This window comes from Pocillopora damicornis, chromosome 12, assembly GCF_964200805.1.
Source record: "Pocillopora damicornis chromosome 12, jaPocDami1.2, whole genome shotgun sequence".
Lineage (NCBI taxonomy): Eukaryota > Metazoa > Cnidaria > Anthozoa > Scleractinia > Pocilloporidae > Pocillopora > Pocillopora damicornis.
Window position 1 is genome coordinate 587175 of NC_142681.1, and position 21942 is coordinate 609116.

The window sequence follows — 21942 nt, forward strand, 5'->3', positions numbered from 1 at the left end:
GGATCCTGGGAAGTATATATCCGGGATATGTAGTACATTTATTGAGTACCAGTCTCTCGGAAAAACCGAGCGAGCCAAAATGGCGGCCACCAAAACCTCTGTCCCTGCGAACAATCCACCTTTCGACGTTCCCGGCTGGTAAGGTTTTAGAGATCACCTGGTTTGTTATTTGGTGATTATATGAACACACAAATGATATCTCTCTCAGGGCAGGAAAACCACCACAGGGACTTCATCTAGATGTTATGAAACAGACGAATTTAGTGGAGGTAAACCTCTTAGATCAAAACAAATACCAAAGATCATGCTATAGACACAAACACGTGTTAAGTTTTATAGCTCAATTATTGAGAAGTAAGCTACTCTTTTTTCAGAATTCAACAACGCAACACAATACGGTAGTTTTGTTGTCGATTATACAGTGCTTTAGTTAATTTAAAGTTCATATTGAAGGATTTATATACATTAAAATATTAAAGCTGAATTATACATGCATTTTGATTGATTGCTAGTTATATACATTGATGGACAGACGCATATATCGTGTCACCACGAACGAAGTTTTGCTCCCTTCCATAAAACAATTAGACTCCATGGTTATGTGCTTCTGTTCTGCAATAATCGTGAAGATGTCATTGTGTAAGAAGATTTTAGATATATGAAAAATTCACATATTTGCACTGCGGTGGAAAGATGAAATTAGAAGATCCTCGCAGCTAAGAACACTACTGAAACTAGTAGTTGTAAGTAAGACCTGAAAAAAATTTTTTTTGGCCCGTATGGGATTTGAACCCATGACCTCTGCGATACCGGTGCAGCGCTCTACCAATTGAGCCAACAAGCCAACTGGGAGCTGGTCAATGAATTGGGTACAAATAAACATCCGAGTGAAAGAAGATTTTAGATATATGAAAAATTCACATATTTGCACTGCGGTGGAAAGATGAAATTAGAAGATCCTTGCAGCTAAGAACACTACTGAAACTAGTAGTTGTAAGTAAGACCTGAAAAAAATTTTTTTGGCCCGTACGGGATTTGAACCCATGACCTCTGCGATACCGGTGCAGCGCTCTACCAATTGAGCCAACAAGCCAACTGGGAGCTGGTCAATGAATTGGGTACAAATAAACATCCGAGTGAAAGAAGATTTTAGATATATGAAAAAATTCACATATTTGCACTGCGGTGGAAAGATGAAATTAGAAGATCCTCGCAGCTAAGAACACTACTGAAACTAGTAGTTGTAAGTAAGACCTGAAAAAAATTTTTGGCCCGTACGGGATTTGAACCCATGACCTCTGCGATACCGGTGCAGCGCTCTACCAATTGAGCCAACAAGCCAACTGGGAGCTGGTCAATGAATTGGGTACAAATAAACATCCGAGTGAAAGAAGATTTTTCAGGTCTTACTTACAACTACTAGTTTCAGTAGTGTTCTTAGCTGCGAGGATCTTCTAATTTCATGTCATTGTGTGTTAGAACAGCAGTAGTATGTGCACTCTTGTGCTACTTTTTTGTTCTTCAATCAATTACTGAAAAGATGCACTGTAACGTGGAATTTCTCTGTCATTTACTATGGAGAGTCTAGGGAAAAATAAAGTTAAAATGTCCATGAATGAATTTGATACATTGCACTAGAACAGACTGTGCTTCCATATCAGCTGGTTTGCATGGTTTAAATGTGCTAGATCAGCAGTGGGCGAGCTTTAGGCATCTCATCTTGAGTATAGATGGGTGTTATTACTCCTCAGACAGACTTACAGAGTAATCTTTAAGCTTTGTTTATGACACTGGGAGAGATACTAACCCATATGGTTGGTCATGAACAAGAGCCAAATATTTTCTTGTTATTTCATGCCAAGGAACTGAAATGACTGCCAAGATTAGTGGGTCACTTGGCACAATAAAATAAACCTTTTGAAATATTTTTGGTGACAACATGATTCATTTCTATGATTACTAATTATGCTCTTTTAGTTTTGTCATGAAAATATTTATGCAATTTTGAATATATCTTGATATAGAAACTAATTATTGATCAGAAGCCATACTACTTATTTGGAAGAAACAAAGAGGCTTGTGATTTTAATTTGGAACATACATCATGTTCCCGAGTCCATGCAGCTCTGGTCTTCCACAAACACCTGAATAGATCATTTTTGATTGATCTTAAAAGCAGTGAGTAGCTTTCAGTGTATAAGGTATAAATCTAAGAGAAGTTCTGCAAGCTTAATCAAATGTCCCCAACTAGTCAAATGTAACCTGTCTTATTCTTTCTCATTACTTACTTGTTAGCTAGTGTTGAGAAGACAGCATCCCTGTAGTTGTTATTTCTTATTTCTCATTTCCTTCTCTGTTGAAGCCTTAATTTTGAAATGTTAAGGAGAAGTAAGGTGCTGATCATTCACTAATAGGAGTTTTTGAGTTCATAATACTGAGGCAAGGTCAGAAACAGTGTACTAAGGCAGTCCAATTGATGAGGCTGATATCAGGAGGCCCTTAAACTCTTCTGACTGTTATGAAAGGGCAATTTGTACAACTTGTTAAAAATTTCACAGGCTGGGACTATTTTACAATAATTCTTCACAAAGATATGTTTTTGGTTTCTGTTTTCATATTTGCCAGCACATGGTACTTTTATTGGCACAATACGTTTGGAGCCTCAAAAACCAACACAAGTTCAGGTAGATAGTGTGATAAGGTTTGGTGCATCTTCAAGAAGCTATGTTCTACGAGAAAAGCCAGCAATTCCAAATACTGGACTTAAACAAGCAGATGATTCAGGAAAAATGGAGGATGATAATGAAGAAAGTTCAAAAGGAGGATTACTGGGACTTCCTGAATCAGACACAGAATTAGATGTGAGAATTAACATTTTGATTTTCTTTCAAACAACTATTTCAAAACCTGTAGTGAGAAAACCTTAAATTAACCCTCCCCAAGCTAACATTGGTATGCACATTCTCCACTCTGTTCTTCATTGATTTCCTAGAATACTGATCAGGAGAATTTGTGTAACAATCAAGGGATTATTCAGCTGTTGATCATTTCATTTATTCTTTTGACATTGATTCAGGGGTGATATTGTAAGAAGAAATAAAATGCTGGTCACTCGTAAGGGTCAGTGAGTTGAACAAACACCCTGTTTTTAGTAAACTTAAGTCTGAGTCATGGATGTTTCCTTTATTATTTATAAAAAAGAGAACCTATACTCAGCTCACCCTTCTATAAAGTGAATGCAGAACCATATTAATTGATAATTAATATATATTTTTAAAAGTCTGTCAACACAAGCAGCTAGTTTGCAAAGTTCAGACCAGCCTTTTATGTATTGAGAGGTCAAAAAGGTGAAATTTGGTAGTTAAGCACTCAGTGAACCAAGAGCATATTCAAGATAAGTAAGCTGGTAAATAAACCACAAGGGTAGTGTAACTGATTGTCAATGACCAAGTACACTATGCAAAAATACATTGATTACCACCATATTTATAAAATTCAAAGACCAACACTGTGTCCTTTTATTTGCTTGAAATTGTACCAGTAACTGTGATAAAAAAATTGTTTCGGGAAAATATTTGCCTATGAGATGCACCCAAACTTTGGCAGTAATTTTTAGTAGAAATTAGTAATATCTTGAAAAAAACAGTATGCCTTATAACCTAATAATTACAGTATTTTTACTTATGTCTGGTAACATCTCACTGATTTGGACATTTTGTGAAATGACTTAAGTAACAGAAGATAATGTGTATATTAATGTAAATAGCAATTGTAGATATAATTTTGTTCTTAGCTATGCTATATTTTTTGGATGGAAACAGGACTTAACAGAGTTTAACACAGCACATAACAAAAGGATTTCATCTCTTGGCATAGAGGAAGGAAGTACAAAGTTAACAGGTGTCACGTCCTTAAAACGGAAACGGAGGTCCTCAGTATCTGTCCAGTTTAGAGAAGGAGAAGAAATTATTAATCCAGGTAAAGATCTTGGTTGAATTGATTAATTTTGACATTGAATACCTTCTGATATAAAAAATCAGGTTGGTGTATGAATTGCTTATGAGGATTCAAACTTTTACTAGTTCCAAGTGGGTGGGTTTATTTTCTACCAGCTATGGTGCAGAGTTCACTGCCAGGATACATTACACATTCAGATACTTTAACATTCAGTGTCCTAACAACTGTAAGGGTAGCAATGCTAAAAGCAACTTATGTAGAGACAGAGTTCAAAATAACTGGAACTTGGCTATCAAATTAATGTACACAATGAAGATATTGAAAAAATTTAATGGTATTTATCACAAGCGTAAGACGAAGAAAACCTCAGCCTATAAAATCAGATGCTCCACTAACTTAGATTTACATGTATGCTGAGTTCACAGGTTTACTTATAGCCTGGTCTTCTAAATATGATCAGATTACTGATTCAGCATCTTACTTTCATATTACTTTCATATTCAGACATTCCTAAGAAGTATCTTTGTTCATAATCTGTAAAAGTTGAGTTCGCTCAGAAACATTGAAAACAATAACTCCACTTGATTTTTTTTCTTATTTCAGAGGATATTGATCCCACAGTGGGAAAGTTCAGAAATATGGTTCAAACATCTATTGTTATTCCAAACAAGGTACTGTACATTTTAAATGTTAATTTTTATCTGGTCATATATCATCGTCATTGGTAAATTATCTTATCTTTTACTGGAGCTGTTGTAGGGAGAGCTAGATGCAACCTCTGCCTAAAAGAAAAATTCCTGATAATTTACTGACCTGACCTCTCATCACTAAATAAGCGTAACAGACTCGTATCTTCACGCCGACACAGAAACAAAGCGTTGCTACGCAACAGCTGAACTTTAAAGTTTTTAAGTTTACCGCGTATTATGTAAATTTTCCTGATATATACACGATAGTCACATGAATATTCTTTCATTAAATCCCTGAAGAGTGAAGCGATTCACAAAACAGGCTTGTCGGGAAAATGTAGTTGCGTCCTTTTTTCCTCTGAAAAGATTTATTCTGCTCTGCTTCAATGTATTGAGCACTGTTCCACGTGAAAATCGACTTGCAGACTCCCTATATATTTATATATATATATATATATATATATCTCTAAGTGTAAAGGAAGTATTAAGGCCAATGTTTGATGGGGTTATATCTTAGTGTAAGGAAAAACTGAATAAAACAAAAGATAAAAATCAATCTAACTGCAAAGCTTTAAAGCTGAATCTAAAATGTATACTAATTCTTGGTTAGCTTGATCATCTTTTGAACAGTGCAGTCAGGGCTCTTTCTCAGTATTTCAGTTAGACTGTTGTTTTACAGAAAATGCGAGGACCAGTTTCACCAGTTGGAAGCCTTACAGAGAATATTACACGCCGCCTCCAAAGCTTTCCTTACTCTCAGGGTCTCTACTCCAATCTCCCTGGCACAGGAGGTGTACCAGAACCCACCAGCCCTACCTCACCCACTGCACAACATAAACCTCGAATGTCTATCACATCAGCCCCTGATGTATCCTCACCAGAGCTGGCTGAGGTCCCTGTCCATCATGCTCCAGAGCCCATCCCTACTGGGCCTGTTGTGCAAAATGCAACAATGATAATTGCAGAAGCCCCTAAAAAGAAGAAGTATGCTAAGGAAGCTTGGCCTGGAAAGAAACCAACGCCTTCTTTGCTCATTTAGCAACTATTTATAAGAAGACTTTTTAGCTTATTTCAAGATTCAAAATGGTTGAGTCTAGAGTTCATGTTTCATGCCAAGAAATCTTTAGTTTTAAACTTAGTGGAACATAGCTGTACTGTATCATGGGCCATGTCATGGCTTATGTCAAGCAAGATACAGAGACTAAAAGCACAGATTAAAGAGACTCCTGGATGCATTTTACATTCTCTCTTTGGCAACATGAGATAGGAACTACAAACACAAAATACTAGTGAGAGCTACAGAGTGTTTGGCATAAACACTTCAGCAGTAGAACAGTTACTGTTCATGGTGTGACATTTGGTTTGTGCATAAGGAAAGTCTGGTTTACCAAAAATTTCCTGGTTGGCCCCCAGAAGGAGTTGGTATTCATCATTGTCACAATTATTTCCCCATCTGGAACTGTGTACAAGAACTAAAAAAAATTAGGGATGTACAAAAATATTATAACATTTTGTTTTTAGCAGATTATTAACTGAAGACTTAGAAATGGTTTTTGCTGTAGGAACTTTTTGAATTTTACGTGCAAATAAATTGGCCTGAGACGTTTACAAAGTGAGCAACTCGCAGTGTTATACACTCTATGGAGCTTTGTTTGGCGGAGGTTTGTTTTGTTCCCCTTCCCCTCCTGGCCCTGAAGTTCAAAGCTGAGAAGTTGAGGTGAGAATCCAATTTGGATTGGACATGGATGGACTAAACAACAAGGCTTCTTCATAACTCTTTTTATTTCATTAACAATTAGTTGAAATAAAGTAATCCTTCAGTTTCCAATCTAATGAATTAAGTTTTACTTCATCCTGTATGTATAAACTTTAACTTTTCATATATTGAACGTATGGCAAGCACAATTTCAGCCAAAGTCCTCATCATGACCCAAAGGTCACACCCATAAAATATTCCTTGAAAAACACATGACTGTTGCATGCTTTTTTTTCCAATAATGTTTACATATTCCAGGTGATACTCTTTCCAAGTCTTTCAAAGCCTTATGCCAATTTCATGAAACATTGATTCAGACAGTTTCTGGAACTAGGGGGGAAACCATAACTGGTTTGATTCTTCATCTCTAAGTAATTTGCTGTCAAAATTATGCTTGTTAATTTGTTTGCCAAATAATTATGCCAATAACTCCACCAACGATTGCAATAATAACAAGTAAAATGCACATCTTCTTACGGGCTGATTTCTGTGAAAGGAAAAAAAATTCTGAAGTTCAGTATTTGCACATGTTACTGAAACAATTGCCTCAATACTTTCAAATCCTGTTTGACAGTCTCCCCTTACTTATCAGGAACATTGATAAGTTCAATTCCAGTTAAAACCCTTGAGACAGAGAAAACCAGTTAGCTCTCAAATATAAAGAGATTCTTCCATGGAAATTGCACACCAACCATTTTTAGTATTGAGTTGCCATGCATGAAAAAACAAATGATTGAGCACCGTGAACAAATGAGTTTGATGCATTGCAACAATTACATAAGAATTGTTCAAGCACTTTCCATGGTAAGATGTTTCTTTTCATACATACTAAGATTTTTTCACATTTCATTTCAAAGATTGGAGTGAATGACTGAAAATACACCATTTGTCCAAGCCATGACACAAATAATAGTACTTCACACTGCAAATCTCAGATTTACGAAATAAAAGAGGTAACCTCCAAAGGAATGATATCCTGTTCTGGAAATTAGCAATGCTTACAGTCAATTTATACTCAAGAAACCTGTTTTGGTTCTGAAAGCTACATGAGTCAGTCTTGTACCAGCAGACTATCACAAGGATATGCTTGCCCTAAACAACGATATCAAAAACAAACTTTTTAAATTTTTTTTATCCTTAACCGCTGCCTTACCTGGTATACACTGGCCTTACTGAGTTGGACATTAGCTCCCTCCACATAATTTTGTGCTTGTTCAACATTTGCTTCTATTGAATCTAAAATTAGAGCATACAAAAACATTTCAATCTTTCATCATTCATTTTAGACATGGGCCTTTGGCTCAGATGTAAGGGTAACCTCATTGCATGATGTGAAATTAACAAGTTGCTTCATTAATTGATTGAATTCAATGTGAAAATCTCTAATTATATAGTATTTTAACTGGCTAGTTGATTCCGAAACTGCAAAAGGCTGTGTCATTTCTCCATCTGTTATATAAACAAATCAGAAAATTACTAAAAACTACATTCAAAACTTGACAAGATTATCTTTTTACCAACAAGATCTCCTTGTTCATAAACCATAGTTGCTAAGTCTCGGAATATTTCATTGATGTCTAGAATATCTCCCTACAAAATGCAGAAAGTAAAATACTTCAGCATAACTTGCATGGCCTGTATACAGCCAACCCTCCACTTAAAAGATTGCACTCAGGTAACAGTTCCAGAGTTTTACACAAATGTCAATAAATACATATCAAGTTATGAATAGAAACAAGAAGTTGGATTTTGTATTCTTTTGCACAATTTAATTGAATTGTTGCCAAACTTCACCTTTTAGTTGCTTATTTTATAGATTAAAATAACAATATAACCCAGACTTACTTCTATCTGTCGGATTCTGTCCTCTCTGTCTCTTATCAGTGATTGATCAATGTCAATCTGCATGTCCAACTGCTCTTGCTCTTGCCTGGTGTCAATGGTATTAGAATTGGATAAATTAAATAAGCAGAGATAAGGATGGTTGAAAATGTAGCAATGGACTGCCCAGAGGAAATCTTCCAAATTTGAAGCACTTTTTTCCACTAAAAATGAGGAAGCAAGGGCCATTTACAGGGAGAAACTATTTTGTGTCATTCTAGAACAACCCATGTACAACAAGTTAGAAAATATATCAAATGGGAAGGTTTAGTATCCAAACTTATGCAATGTTTACATTTTTTCTAATTGCCATAAGTTATGGACAGAATGGTTGCCAGAAACATGAAGGAAAAATTATCTTTTGCCTGCACTAGGAAATTAAAAATAGTTCAAGTAATTTTTTTTATCATTATCATAATTTCTATCAGAAATGTGTAAATTCTCTATATTTACCTCCTATGATCATCCTCCATTAAGCCACTTTTCTCATTTCCAAACTCATCATCTCCATATCTTCTACTATCTTGCCTCTGTGGTTAACACATAAATTACCACAATCAGTAAAGGGTTTCTAAAAGTTTCAGTCCAGCTAACTGTAATTTAAATAAGGTTAAAACCAAGTCAGTGCTGTCAGCTGTGACTTGATTGCCATGGTGACCTCCTTACTACAGAGAAGTTGCTTCTCTGCACCCCCCCCCCCTAAAACTGATCAAAAAAAGGTAGTTGTTGCTAAAAACTGGATGATGCAAGGTATAATATAAAAAATTCATCTATTTAAAAGAATTTATGTTGGTTGATGATAGAAAAAACTGAATTGAGAGTTGTTACTTGAGCAATATTCACATGTTAGACTGTCTCATAATAAAACCAAAAAGTTAAAAAACAATTTTCTGATCACCTGTGAAAGTCCTGTTGAGCCCACCAGAAGCTTCTCCTTTTCAACCACTTTCTACAAGGGATAACAGCAGACAAGATTATAATAAAAAACTGGTCAAAAAATTCTTTGTTTCTTGTAACAACTTTAATAATTATTGGAGTATATGATTGTATATAATTATATAATCATCATGTCAAGCAATTGAAGAAAGCAAAATGGTGGCAATTATCCACTACTTACATTTTGAACAGAGTAGTAACGTGAAACTGAATCTCTGAAATCTCCCTTTAATCTTTCATGTTGTAATCGCTGTTGCCTCTAAGTGTAAAATAAAAAAGAAAAAATACAATAGTCTACAAGCAAGCAAATGCTGTAAATAGTATCAGCTCGGTTAATAGTATGTCAAAACATGACATTAGTTCTTAATTTAGCTTGTTTCTTTTTTCAAAATAAGGGTAAGTACCAAACTTTTAAAAAAAGATGAATTTTTTTAATTGTGCAAACGAAACTTGTTTTTATACGAAATATTTAGTGACTAGTCTCGTTTCCAAAAGTAAGAGTTTTTGGAACTTGAAAACGACTCAATTAAGACACTACAGTCAATTTGGAACATTGAAAGGTCAAATCTTTACACCTTATTGGAGCAAAAATACCTCAATAAAGGAAGTTTCTATCTATTTTAACCAAAAAAGCTGACATTAACATGAATGAACTGTTATTTGCTCAAATTGCCACCTACCACTGTAGGACTATTTCCAACGCAATAAGAACTCATCTGTTTCAACATGGCAGTTGTTTTACCAGCAAGGTCATTTGTAGCTTTCTGTACTCTATGACTGTAAAGAGAAGAGAATTGTCAGGCTAATGGAGGATACTAAGAGTACAACTCTCATTGACTTCTTTTGAAACACTACCTCTCCTCTCAAGGTTGAGTTCCTTTTCCAAGGGTTGGCCAGGTCCATAAGGGTTCAACAGGACAACAGGCCACAGATTTCACCATCAGGTTTCTTAGCTTTCCTTATGTCTCATCATCAAACTTGTAACAATTAAATTTATTATATTTTTTTCTTTTGCTGATGATAAAGCTATATGTGGTATATGAAACATTTTATCAACAAAGACAGAAATCAACCTACAGTTTTTCCTCTTGACCATCTTTTCCTGCTGTTAACTGTTTAAGGGTGCGCTCCAATACAGCAGCTTAAGTGGAAATCAAAATAAATTCAAAATTATCATACATTACAATTATTTGTGGCAGATTAATGTCACATGTAGTGTGAGACATTAAAAGACAATAGCGCAACTAAGGCACTTAAAAGTATTGATTAAATAACCAGTTATTGGATACTCACTGTTGTTGTTAATTTGGAAGATGTTGCTACTAACATTGTCACTGAGAATCTGAAAATTTTCACCTAAATCACCTGAAATAAACAGAACAAAGAAATAATAAAGGAATGACTGTGCCTAGTGTATACTGAGTATGCTTGTCAATGTTACATCATTTTCCAACTTTACCTTCTGAGTATCTGGATGATGGCCTGTCAAAATTCACTCTAACACCTGAAGAAAGGGAACCATATGAGGGACTACCAAATTCACCACGAGACATGGTTGCAGAATAAACTATAAATTCAGAAATGAACAAAAAGATTTACTCTATATGTTACTGACATAAACCACACCACAGTATTAGTTTATACTGCTATTGTATTGTTAAAATGTTCCTTTTGGACCCGTTAACTAGGCACCTTTTAACAATTGAAAATGTACAGGTTTTAATTGGTTTCCGAGGTCATTACCACAACCAGGAAGTAAAATAAGGCTTTTACTCAAACAGAAACTTACGTTTTACCAATGCCATCTTTATTTCAAAATAATTTTTTGGTCTTATACCTTCTTTCATATTCCACTTGATATTCTTTGGGCAAGGAGAAGTTGTTCAAGTTCTGTGACTCAAAACTCCCACATTGCAAATATATCAAAACTTGCATTGCTCGTAAAAACAAACCCTTGGCAATAAAAAGGCTACAAAATGTAATGAGATAAAATTGATTTTCAGTTTCATAGCGTAACTGCTTGCTGAGTCCTGCTAATCGACAACATCACGTGATAATATGCAGGCGGATCATTCTCCTGGAGTCAGCAAAAACAGAAAAAACACCTGATTTTTCACAGTACACTTTAACCCCTCACTTACCACAACAAAGCAAAAGCAAAGACAAATAAATTATGTTCGGACAAGCTTGCAACGGGCAACAAACATCCTGAAAATACAAGCATGTTTTTGCGGATGAAAACGAAAGGGCTACAAACCTTAACCGGAATCGTGTCTAGGTACGAATTTCCCGATCTCTTCAAGAATCTAGAAGCAGTGATGTATAACCTCAACCAGCAGTCCTCTAAATTTAAAGGTGATTTATTGAACTTGATCTTCGGAAGAATACAAGTTATCTAATCAACAACCGTGCAAGACCTGCGCCATTTCGTAACGAAAGACCTTCACTTAACCAGTACATTATGTAAGCTTCACGAGACATCCTAATCATTTCTTATTTTTTTTAGCCCCGAGCCTCCCTGAGCCTGCGTTTCTTTCGACCAAACAGTCAACTAGAACTCAGTCTTCATATTCATTCGCTCGTCAATACTATCTGCAGTCGGCCATTATTCGAGAAGGTAAAATAATAATAGCGAAATGGCGAACAATTTAACACTTGGAATCAATGACGTTCGGAACGAGCATTCTGGAGATGAAAGTGATGAAGATGATGATGATGTAGTCGAGCAAAGTCCATGTGGAAGATGGGAGAAGAGAAGGCAAGAGGTACGTATTGATATTAACGCCAGCAGCCTGTCCAGCTGAAAGCGTGTTTTCAGTACTCCCTGTACAATCATTAATCCAGTTCGATTGACCATACAACGAAAATAAAATTGGTTTTTTTTCTTTGTCCGTGTTTATTCAAGAATTCACAATACATGGGCTTCCAAAAGTAGTATGCCTCCAATAGTTGCCAAAGTGGTGTTGTACCCAACTTTCAAAAATGATTGATGCTACACTCGTAAGAGAAGAAAATATTGTATAACTGGAAACAATTTCAAGGATACTTGTCCATAACATATACGCTGGGGCTAAAAGCCCGGCAGCGGGATGGACGAGCTCAGATAATTTATGTTCACTTAAACAAAAAATTGATTTTTGGAATTGCTTGACATGACATCTATAAACAAACATCTGATATTCTCAAGAAGTTTGAAATAGCCTTTCAGTTGAAATGCTGTGGAAATTTCTGACTGCCGGGCATTTAGTCTATTTTAGACTGTGCCCGGCTGCAGGGCATTTAGTCACAGTGTGAAATATATCAATGGCGAGATAATGATAAATGTACAAATGTACAAATATTATTTGGGAAAATGTATCTTTGTTTAAATGAAAGCAATACTATCTCAGATTTCTGTCAATACTCCATTGAAAAGTAAGTAAGACTTATTTTGATTTTCACTGCATCTTCTCAAGGTGATGCAGAGAGATGTCCCAGGTATTGACCATTCATTCTTAGCCATGGATACAGAGGAAGGCGTTGAAGTAGTTTGGAATGAAGTGCAGTTTTCTGAGAGAAAATCCTTCAAAAGTAAAGAGGTATATTTAAATGTTTACAAAGACTTAAACTGACATGTATATCCAAGTTATCGCAGTTAAATGTATGAACTTAATGATTGTGTGATTATTACATTCTCAATGTACACTTTATTAAGAAACGTGTCAATATTCTTTGAAGATATTGTTGTAATTTTCAAGACTCAAGGGTACTTTGACCATTCCTTGTAAAATATAGTCTGAATTATTAATTTAATATGCTCTCTTTTCTATGTGTAGGAGAATGTCACAGCTGTCTTTGAAAATCTGATCCAGTTGGATGTAAGTCATTGAAGAAAAAGCTAATAACAATAACAATGATATTTATGATAATAGAAACAATGATAATTATAATTATAATTATAGTTGTTATTATTTTTATGATTTTTCTCTGTCTGATCAAAAAGTGCTTTACTCTTTTTTCAGTTTTTTATGTTCTTTAATTGATTTTCTGGAAATCCCTGCTCTATGTGTGAAAGCTTTTTTAACAAACAATCTAAACCTTTTTTTGTTATTTTCAACAGCATGCAAACATTGTTAAATTTCACAAGTTTTGGACAGATACCAGTCCTGAAAAACCTCGGGTCATCTTCATCACTGAGTACATGACTTCTGGATCATTGAAACAGTTCCTGAAGAAGACACGAAAGAGCTTAAAGACCTTGAATGAGAAGGTATTGCTTGTTAAAGATGAAATATTGCACTAATATTTTACAGAATATGCTTTCTAAATGGTGAGCAGCAGCCACAAAGAAGTTACAAGAAATTTTCAAGTCAAAGCTTCTCGAATTTTTGAAAAAACCAATTCAAGTTGAAAATATATATCTTTAAACTGTTTCATTTCAGGTATGGAAAAGATGGTTACGGCAGATTTTGTCAGCCTTGAGGTAGAAAATTCACAGATTTTTGTCTTTATAACTTTGAAATATGTGCAATTAAAGTTGGGAATAATTCATCCAACTTAAGAAGAAAGATAAAAACAATGTTCCCTTTTTCTCCTGCTATTCCCTTATCATTTTTATTTAATGTGAGTTTATTTTCCTTTTACAGCTATCTCCATGGATGTGAAACACCCATTGTGCATGGTAACTTGTCTTGTGACACAATATTTATCCAGCACAATGGATTGATCAAAATTGGTTCAGGTAAGCAAGGCTTTGGAGCTAATCAGGGGCTTTCATCAGAGCTATTTGTTTTTTGTCTTGCTTCAATGTAATTATCTTGTGTTTCATTTCCAGTTGCTCCTGATACCATTCACAATCATGTGAAAACATACAGAGATGAGAGGCGGAACATGCACTTTATTGCCCCAGAATATGGTACTATTTAATTTGAATTTGTTTGCTCATTTATTTGATTGTTCTTTATTGGTAGAGAAGACATTATATCAGAAAATTGTGTCCTGGATAGAACTTAACTTGAAACAAGAAAATTTGCTGGAATTAAGACCCACTATCAACAAAACTGTTTTGAATGCTTTCACTTGCAGGAAAACCTGGACATATTATTGACTGTGCAGTTGATATTTATGCTTTTGGAATTTGTGCTCTTGAGGTAATACTTATGGGTATAATATAGATTGTCAGATTAAGATTGCTGTAACATTATAGTTGGAGAGTACACTGCCACCACTTTATTGCTGTAATCTATGGCTTTTTTCCTTCAAACACTGCACCCCTCACCCTTTCAGTCCATTTATGGCCCATGTCATTGGAGTGTTGGTGTTTGTCCCATTTCATATGGTCGTATAGGTTTTTTATTTTGGACATTTCTTCCCACTTTAAGACAGCTTTCTAATGATTTTGATCACCATTGTCTGATTTTGTATTGTTTTACCTGTGAAAAAGTCAAAGGAAATTTAGTTTTGATCAACTCTTGCTAGATGGCAGCCCTGGAACTTCATGACACAGAGGGTCGAGTTTCACGAGATGCTGTCTTCAAAGCCATTGCCGGATTAAACTCCACTATACCACGCCAGCGGGTATAAAAGTGTTGTATTAACCACTGAATAAATTAACTATTTGATCATAAATTTAACTGTTGGAACAATTATTATTTGTCAGGTTGCATTCCTGTGATAAACAATGTAAGCGCTAGCCCCATAATTCTGGAGCTTATTGTAGTCTCTCTAGCAGAAAGTGAAAAGAAGTGCTTCTAATCCCTTTGATGGGATGTCTTTTTATCAAGGTGTACCGTACCCCACCCTCCCTAGCATTTTGCGAGGTTCCTTGGACAATTTTCTGAGCCATTTATATCTGAAGGGATGCAGTGTGACAGTATAGTGTCTTACCCAGAAACACAATACATTGGCCTAACAAGGCTGAAACTTGGAGCTTCAGAGTTCATTGCACTAATGATGAGGCCACAGATTACAATTTGTAAGAATATTTTTAGATTTTTGTATTCTGAAGTGAAGAGTGTCTGTTCATGCCATTTATTTAACACTTCTTTCCATGGGGTGTTTATCAACAGGACTTCATTCAGAGATGCTTAGCTGAAAATCCTGCAGAGAGACCTACTGCTAGAGACTTGCTGCTGCATCCAAGTCTGTTTGTGGTAAGTGTGACTGCAGCAAACTCTCTTTAAAATGGCATTTTTTATATCCACAGGGTTTTATGTCATGCTTTTCACAAGATTTTCTGTATTTTTTGTAGAGGTTTACAGAAAATAGAAAGAATTGTAGAATATATTAACATCATTATATCAAGCTGCGAACAATTCTGTGCTAACTATGCACTCTGTGATTGTTTAATTAATCAGAAACTTTTCCCCCTTTGTAGGTTCATCCTCTCAAGTTGCTTGCAGCACACTGCATGGTGGATAATGATGGTAAATTTTCTTATTTTTGCATCAATAGCATCAGCTTATTTCCATATACTGGTATAGTAGATTAAATTTTTTACTCGGCTGGATCTTTCTAGTGTCTCCTCCTGACAATCGTGAAGACACTGATCCTGAAAGAGTGCTAGCAACCATTGGAAAGGAACTGAATTGGAAGTATGACTTTTATTGTATATATTAGTTGAGAAACCAAAGCTGTGTGTTAAATATCATCATAAATTTTTAGTAAGCTTGTAAAAAATAACCTGCATCTGAACACAATCAAGAGAAAGTCAGGATAAAATGACAAAAGAAATGTTTTGATTTTTTCCTTGACATATTCTAGAAGAGATTGGAAAAAAGACCAATCACCAATACACATCGAAAGTTTCTTTTACTGATTATCACCTTGTTTTGAAAGGCGAGGAAAGTCTCCTGCACTGGAACTGGAAAAGTATTTGGAGGAAGTAAGGTCAGTCAACATATACAGTTGTTGAAAATGCAATCATACCAAGCCAGGGTTGTTATTAATGATTTTTGTTTGTTTTACAGCTTTCTAAATGGCTGTACCTTCTGTTTCGTTTTCTTGTCATTTTGACTGTTTAATCTTTGCAACAAAAATTAAATGCCTGACTGTAATCCTAAAACATTGCTAAATGTGGTAATGAATTAAAAGATGATATGGTACTTACATTGGTCATAATGTGTGAATGTACTAGAGAAGGATATGGCATGGAATGTTGGTTAAGCCCAGCATGAATGGGTCATTTGGCTGGTAAGACTTGACTCCCTCTGCAGACAATGGTATCTTTGAAGTGTAACTGGAATTTTTCTTTTCTTTTCCTAGAAATGGCTTGTTTCCCCTTACTGGAATGCAACAAAAGAAGGAGTTGAGACCAAGACAAAGGTTAGTATGAACATTAGGGTGTCTATTTGTTGTCTTCTCTGAAAACAGTTATGCTGAGAATAGTATTTTATATTGATTTTCTACATGTTGTCTTTGCTTTGTTGTAGACCCAAATCCCCTGAAGGAGAGGAATCTGTCCTCAGTGAAAATCAACATCAATATGATGAAGAAACTAGAAGGGTAAATTCCTTTTTTTTTTAAACAAAAAAACACTCAACAAGAGTGTTGGACAAAAAGGAATCTATGTTCTCATTAAGATTCCAGCCTCAGTTTTGCGGCTCCTCTGACCATAGGAAAACTTGTTGGTGAGCTGGGCTGCATAATGGTTCAAATGTGGGATGTCTCCAAGGGAAAAAAAAAAAGAAATAATAACAGCACTGAATTGTGAAAATGTTTCAAGCTCTCTTTTAACTTAGTATCAAGTCTTGATGATAAAGCTATTCTACTGCTTCCATATAAATGTTTATAGAATATTTGTTTCTCATTGTTGATTTTTTATGTTGTTTTTGCAGGCTACTCTTACCAAATGTCAGATCAAACTCAGTCAGGACAGTGCAGACAGTAAACAGCAAACTCAGGTCACTGTTGGAAAATATTACAATGTCAAATATTAGAGTGCAGTATTACTGGTTGTTGTAGAACCAAACCCAAACAAATGACCAGCTTAAAATGCAGTAAAATGCAAGTGACCAAGACTCAGTTGGTTTTAGTTTTCAAACTGATTGGTTGAGAAAGTGGTGCAATTTTTTTTGACCCATCACAGAGCAAAGTAAAGAAAAGCCAAAGCAATCTGGACTACTCTTGACACTCAGTTTAAAACTGTAGGAGTTAGTAGCTCACACCTGGTCCAATTGGTTGAAATTTTAAAGTTCATCATTTTCCTTCTGTTTTAATCTTTGTCATCCATAATCATCCTGATTCATTTTTAGTTTCTTAGAACTTTTTTCGGTGTCTCCCTGCCTTGTAAAACTTATGTTTACACATTTTATTCTTATGAAAGGCATGACTTTTAAATAACTAAGTCATAAAGGAAAGCTAAATATTATCCACTTTACTGAGCTGCCTTAAGAGTTAGTCTCATATAAGACTTGTAGTACAACAAACTTAATTTTTGATTAATGATACGTTTTACATATACAGTATAGAAATGTTTGTTCTCTTTAATCCACAGCTGGAATTACTTCTTAAATTGGATGATAAGATGAATAGACATCTTGTGAGTGATCTTTGTCCAGGTATAGTCCATAATATTTTACTACTTCCTCAGTTATAAATAGAAACTGTTAACAAGTTCCAGTCGTCTTTCCTTGACTGATATCATTTGCATTGACTTGAACTTTTCATTAGGTTCTATTCGGACCATCTACTTTCCTGCTATAAGAATTTTATATTGATATGAGTTTTTTTTTAACTTGAGTCACCATTTTTGGGGATTGTTGTGTAATTTAAAATGATTTTTTTTGCAGGGGATAAAGGAGTGGACCTGGCTGACGATCTAATCAGACATGGACTATTAAACAAGGTAAATTGACGAGCCAATTACCATATTTTTTTATTGAAGCAGCTCAAAATGTAGTATAATTTTTTAAAACCATTCCGATGGATCGATTCTATCACACTCTTTGAGTGTTCCCTTGATTCCTTGAATGTGGTGTCAAAAGTATGTCCAATTATTCCTCAATGTGTACCAGTAACAATGCCACAGCCTCTTTTAAAAAACTTCTTTAATCTTAGCTTTATGTGCCTGTAAATTAAAAAAGACTCTCGGTTATCATCAATGATAAGACAGCATATCGACATCAATCTTGCTGCCAAGTTTTATAACTAATCTGTACATCATGTTTAGAGCCATCTAGATTGATAAAAACATTTTAAGCAGTTCCGGTCTCTCTGTGCAAGTGCGATCCTTTGTAGGAGCTGACGTTTATTTCCTGATGTTAATTGTATTTCCAGGCGGACCGAGAAGAATTAGCCAAATCTATACAAACACAGTTAGATTCCTACCCTACCATTACAGCTTGTAAGTACTCATTTGGTGTGCAGAAGTCTACATTGTTTGAAGCACCATTTTTTAAACAAGGACATGAGTACTTTAAGGGAAAAGCTACGGCTTGTTTGTGTTGAAGTAGTTAAAGCTGCTTCATTTCAATGCGACACTTTGCAATGTTTGCGATGAACATCGTTCTTCCCCTTTATTGTGTCCGTCGTGCAGTTGGTGATTTACTTGGTTAAGAAAATTACAGTCAATTACCGGTTGCATTTTTAAATTACACTCAACAGTGATTGATAAGGATAAGAGGAAAATAGATAAAACGCGCGACCTTGATCCGTGATCGCTAAGTTTTCGTTCCGTTTCTTTCAGAATTTTGGCCGTTTGTTCCTGTCCGGATCAATTATAACAAAGAATGTGAACCGGCCATTAGAACCAAAGCGTCGAAGGGATTGGTTTCCTTGAACATCTTTGTACATACACGGGAAATTATCATCGACGCTCATTCGGTTACCAGTACCTCTCGTTTTCGATGGCAACCATTTCGCGGAATGCAACGCATCCCGTCATTCCTCCCCTAATACATATCATAAATTGGTGAGCTGGAATTGCCTGGAAAAATATTCGATAAATTTTCATCGTTCTGTTTGGTATTTGAAGTCTACATTTTTCTCTTGTATGCTATGACTTCATGTTGTTACTACTTGCTGCAGGTGTCGCGGAGCAACTTGTTTTGTTATTGTCCTTTTGTGGACGAGTTAGAATTCCTATGTTGGTCTCCCAAGAAGGCTATAATGCACGGGTTGAACGTTCCTTTTTGGTCCCTAGGAGTGATTGCCCTCTCTTAAAATTTTGATTGATGGCAAGTTGACATTTGTTTTGCAATAATGTTATGATGTTTCTTTATATTTTTAAGAGGTGGGGGGGGGGGGGGGGCACCGAAAGTTGTATCAACAACCGGTCGTGCATTTGTATCCAGATAGGATTTATTAGTCCATATTACTGGGCGAGAAGTGAAAGAATTGGCAGCAAATTTAGTGCAGTTGGTTCCACGGAATGACATTCAGAATGTAGAATATTTAATAGACTTATTCTGAAAGATAAGTTTAAAACAGGAGCCCATTGAACCAAAAAGCTAAATTCTCCTGAACTATTCTTCTCAAACTGTCTCAAAACAATGAGGAGAACTTTGATCTGATCTTGAAAAAAAAAATCAAGACAGATAGCCTCTGTATTAGAGATGAGAGTCCTATGTGAGAAAAAGTGACGAAACCTCTTCTAATAGGAAGAAATATCAATATGATAAATTATCATAAATTAATTATTAACCAAGAAATCAACTATAATTTATCAAATAAATTGTCCTTTAGCCCGAATTCGGTCAGTCTTTTCGCCACAGCTTGTTTTAGTTTTGATCTTAGCAGAAACGAGATATTTCGGTAAATCAACGTGAAATCGGATCTCTCCCGGATCAACAGGTCACGTGGTGCGTTGCACGTCCTTCAGTAACCTGGCCTCCAATGTCTTGACTGATCGTGGCACTTATTCATCCGATGGTGCACGAAAGTTTTTGTGTTACCTCTTTTTTCACCGCAGTGAGTGCTAAGATAGCTAGTTCTAAGAAGGATTGAGTGGATAATCATCCTATTTTTCCTTCCAAGATACGTTTTTTGTTGCCACCTTGGCATTCGAGCTTTTCGTGTTAGGATCCAATTTTCTCGTATCCCTTTTCTCCTGATCCACAAATGGCGGTTCTTCTCGTTCTTGGTCCAAGCTGTTTGTTTTTCCGAAATCTTTCGCAGAGAACCATCCCATGACACACCCAGCGTATACTATGGGACTTTTGTACCCAGTCGCCGCAGCCTGGCGCGCGGCCTCTATCCTACGCATGGCTGACAGATATTGGCCGCTTGCCTGTGATCGCTGGCCTGTCTTGCAGTACAACGCAAAGTCCTCACAATTATTTCCAACAATATTGAACTGACCAAATCCTTCTCGAATTGCCTTGCGCGCGCGATCAATGACGGTGGTGACATCGTCGCTATGTGTTGTTGTGCATGTACCACGGGGGTATCTGCTAAATTCCTCCGCGGTCACTCCGTATTGGTATAAATACCAATCGAAGCCGTCAGATCCCAGGAACTCGTCGAATTCGCTTTCTGCAATCGCTGAACTGTCCATCCGACCAGTTTCAAGAGGTGTTTGGAAATGCACCACTTTGCTTTCTCCCACATAAATACCTGCCGGAAAATAAGATATCCATAACTGAAAAGTACACAGCTAGGAGATAGTTATTATTGAAAGACGATTGAAGGGAGGGTGCATCACACATATCACTGCCTTTCACATTGATAGGAGAGGTACATAACAATAGAGTACATCGACACAAGGTCAATATAGAGAAGCATTCCATGCTCCTTTGTTAAAAATGTAGCTTATTTTACATCAAATTTTGCATTGTATATCCTTACTGTACATGATTTAAGGCGTTCTCAGTTCGCGCACAGTAGATAATGTCAAACTCTTCGCTCAATGGCGGAAATTTGCATGCTTCTCTCTTTTATGAATGGAGCAATAAATTTCCTTTTGCGTATTGAAAGTAGATAAATTCCTAGTGAGCAATGTTTTGTAAGTCTATAATCATAGTAATGATGATGGTCAGGAGGGTTTATTGTAAAAATACCAGGATGCTGCTTTTCCTAAACCAAGCTTTCGACCATCCCCTTCCTCCTTTTTTTCCCTATTATTTAATTTATTTTAAGGTAAATAGCCAGTGGATAAAGTTTGTAAGAAATCTTGAAGTACCGACCTAAGATGCGTTACGACGTAATGTATGTGAAAGTCCTTCATCATGGCTAGATTCAGGTACTACCGCGAGAAAATCCATTGTCTCATAATTGGGAAGATTTGCATTTTCGTTTTTCTTTCTTAGTCTTAATCAGAGGGGTGAATGTTATTACTGATATTTCGAGACGTGAAAGCGAAGTAATTTTTAAGTTTTCTCCCAATTTATAGCCTGGATTAGGGTTGCAAAACAATATTCAATTATGATCAATAACAAGGAAAGGCCAAAAAGAACACAGAAAAAAAGTGATTGAAGCAACCTACCGTGATGCGCGTAGCTCAAGGAACGAAGAACATAAATATGGTCCCCAGTGTTGGGAATAGATGATACTTTTTCAGCCTGTTTCATGGCTAAATGGTTTAAATTGTAAGACACTATATTCGTTTCATTACAAATGTAACAACCACCTGCAACATGGACGTCGCCGTCTGGCACTGCGCCAGCCGAAGGTTACCCACAATACACCCGCAAGTATTACCGTGCCACAGAAAATCAAGTGAACTTACCTTTATTTTTTTAAGTTATTCCCCTCTCTGAAAGGTTTGCAAATTGATTCATTGTAACAGTCAGTGATCAACTATCAGTA

The 21942-nt window shown here is 35.9% G+C and overlaps 4 protein-coding genes across 6 annotated transcripts; 2 read left to right on the forward strand and 2 right to left on the reverse strand.

Annotated features, from left to right (window-relative positions):
* Positions 1 to 40: 40 nt before the first annotated feature.
* Positions 41 to 6262, forward strand: LOC149035995 (nuclear inhibitor of protein phosphatase 1-like). Its single transcript, XM_089190270.1, has 7 exons — positions 41 to 138; positions 209 to 269; positions 2025 to 2178; positions 2626 to 2861; positions 3822 to 3978; positions 4561 to 4628; positions 5326 to 6262. Exons 1-7 carry the CDS (start codon positions 80 to 82, stop codon positions 5683 to 5685), a joined length of 1095 nt encoding a protein of 364 aa, XP_089046396.1. The 5' UTR covers positions 41 to 79; the 3' UTR covers positions 5686 to 6262.
* A 148-nt stretch (positions 6263 to 6410) lies between these two features.
* On the reverse strand, positions 6411 to 11722 carry LOC149035996 (syntaxin-7-like). 2 transcript variants are annotated; one of them, XM_089190273.1, is made up of 12 exons: positions 11477 to 11722; positions 10679 to 10786; positions 10513 to 10584; positions 10297 to 10360; positions 9900 to 9996; positions 9401 to 9478; positions 9182 to 9232; positions 8737 to 8813; positions 8248 to 8332; positions 7920 to 7992; positions 7556 to 7638; positions 6411 to 6889 (listed from the first exon to the last, which is right to left on the reverse strand). In XM_089190273.1, exons 2-12 carry the CDS (start codon positions 10770 to 10772, stop codon positions 6800 to 6802), a joined length of 864 nt encoding a protein of 287 aa, XP_089046399.1. In that variant the 5' UTR covers positions 10773 to 10786; positions 11477 to 11722; the 3' UTR covers positions 6411 to 6799. The 2 variants fall into 2 exon arrangements, with proteins under 2 accessions (XP_089046399.1, XP_089046398.1); XM_089190272.1 differs by lacking the exon at positions 11477 to 11722 and adding an exon at positions 11057 to 11194.
* A 34-nt stretch (positions 11723 to 11756) lies between these two features.
* LOC149035997 (nuclear receptor-binding protein-like) lies at positions 11757 to 19164 on the forward strand. 2 transcript variants are annotated; one of them, XM_089190268.1, is made up of 20 exons: positions 11757 to 11984; positions 12675 to 12797; positions 13035 to 13076; positions 13319 to 13468; positions 13641 to 13681; positions 13845 to 13939; positions 14033 to 14113; positions 14284 to 14348; positions 14677 to 14775; positions 15267 to 15350; positions 15575 to 15623; positions 15716 to 15791; positions 16036 to 16086; positions 16462 to 16521; positions 16629 to 16701; positions 17034 to 17099; positions 17693 to 17756; positions 17988 to 18043; positions 18475 to 18541; positions 18884 to 19164. In XM_089190268.1, coding segments are annotated over exons 1-20 (1473 nt in total). In that variant the 5' UTR covers positions 11757 to 11855; the 3' UTR covers positions 18886 to 19164. The 2 variants fall into 2 exon arrangements, with proteins under 2 accessions (XP_089046394.1, XP_089046395.1); XM_089190269.1 differs by lacking the exon at positions 14677 to 14775.
* Positions 19165 to 19568: 404 nt separating this feature from the next.
* LOC149035998 (uncharacterized) lies at positions 19569 to 21751 on the reverse strand. Its single transcript, XM_089190276.1, has 2 exons — positions 21620 to 21751; positions 19569 to 20751 (listed from the first exon to the last, which is right to left on the reverse strand). The coding sequence occupies exons 1-2, from the start codon at positions 21702 to 21704 to the stop codon at positions 20156 to 20158; spliced, it is 681 nt and encodes a 226-aa protein (XP_089046402.1). The 5' UTR covers positions 21705 to 21751; the 3' UTR covers positions 19569 to 20155.
* Positions 21752 to 21942: the final 191 nt, after the last annotated feature.

Bases quoted from the DNA above. Each gene is read 5' to 3' on its own strand.
- LOC149035998 (XM_089190276.1), bottom strand. From the start codon at position 21,704: ATGAAACAGGCTGAAAAAGTATCATCTATTCCCAACACTGGGGACCAT. The intron at 20,752-21,619 runs GTAGGTTGCTTC...ATTTTCCGGCAG, and splicing joins CTTGAGCTACGCGCATCACG to GTATTTATGTGGGAGAAAGC.
- LOC149035997 (XM_089190268.1), top strand. From the start codon at position 11,856: ATGGCGAACAATTTAACACTTGGAATCAATGACGTTCGGAACGAGCAT. The intron at 12,798-13,034 runs GTATATTTAAAT...TTCTATGTGTAG, and splicing joins AATCCTTCAAAAGTAAAGAG to GAGAATGTCACAGCTGTCTT. The intron at 15,351-15,574 runs GTAAGTGTGACT...CCCCCTTTGTAG, and splicing joins TGCATCCAAGTCTGTTTGTG to GTTCATCCTCTCAAGTTGCT.
- LOC149035995 (XM_089190270.1), top strand. From the start codon at position 80: ATGGCGGCCACCAAAACCTCTGTCCCTGCGAACAATCCACCTTTCGAC. The intron at 270-2,024 runs GTAAACCTCTTA...ATCTTGATATAG, and splicing joins AACAGACGAATTTAGTGGAG to AAACTAATTATTGATCAGAA. The intron at 4,629-5,325 runs GTACTGTACATT...GTTGTTTTACAG, and splicing joins CTATTGTTATTCCAAACAAG to AAAATGCGAGGACCAGTTTC.
- LOC149035996 (XM_089190272.1), bottom strand. The intron at 9,479-9,899 runs GTAGGTGGCAAT...TTTTACACTTAG, and splicing joins TTGGAAATAGTCCTACAGTG to AGGCAACAGCGATTACAACA. The intron at 9,233-9,400 runs GTAAGTAGTGGA...TATCCCTTGTAG, and splicing joins GTTACTACTCTGTTCAAAAT to AAAGTGGTTGAAAAGGAGAA.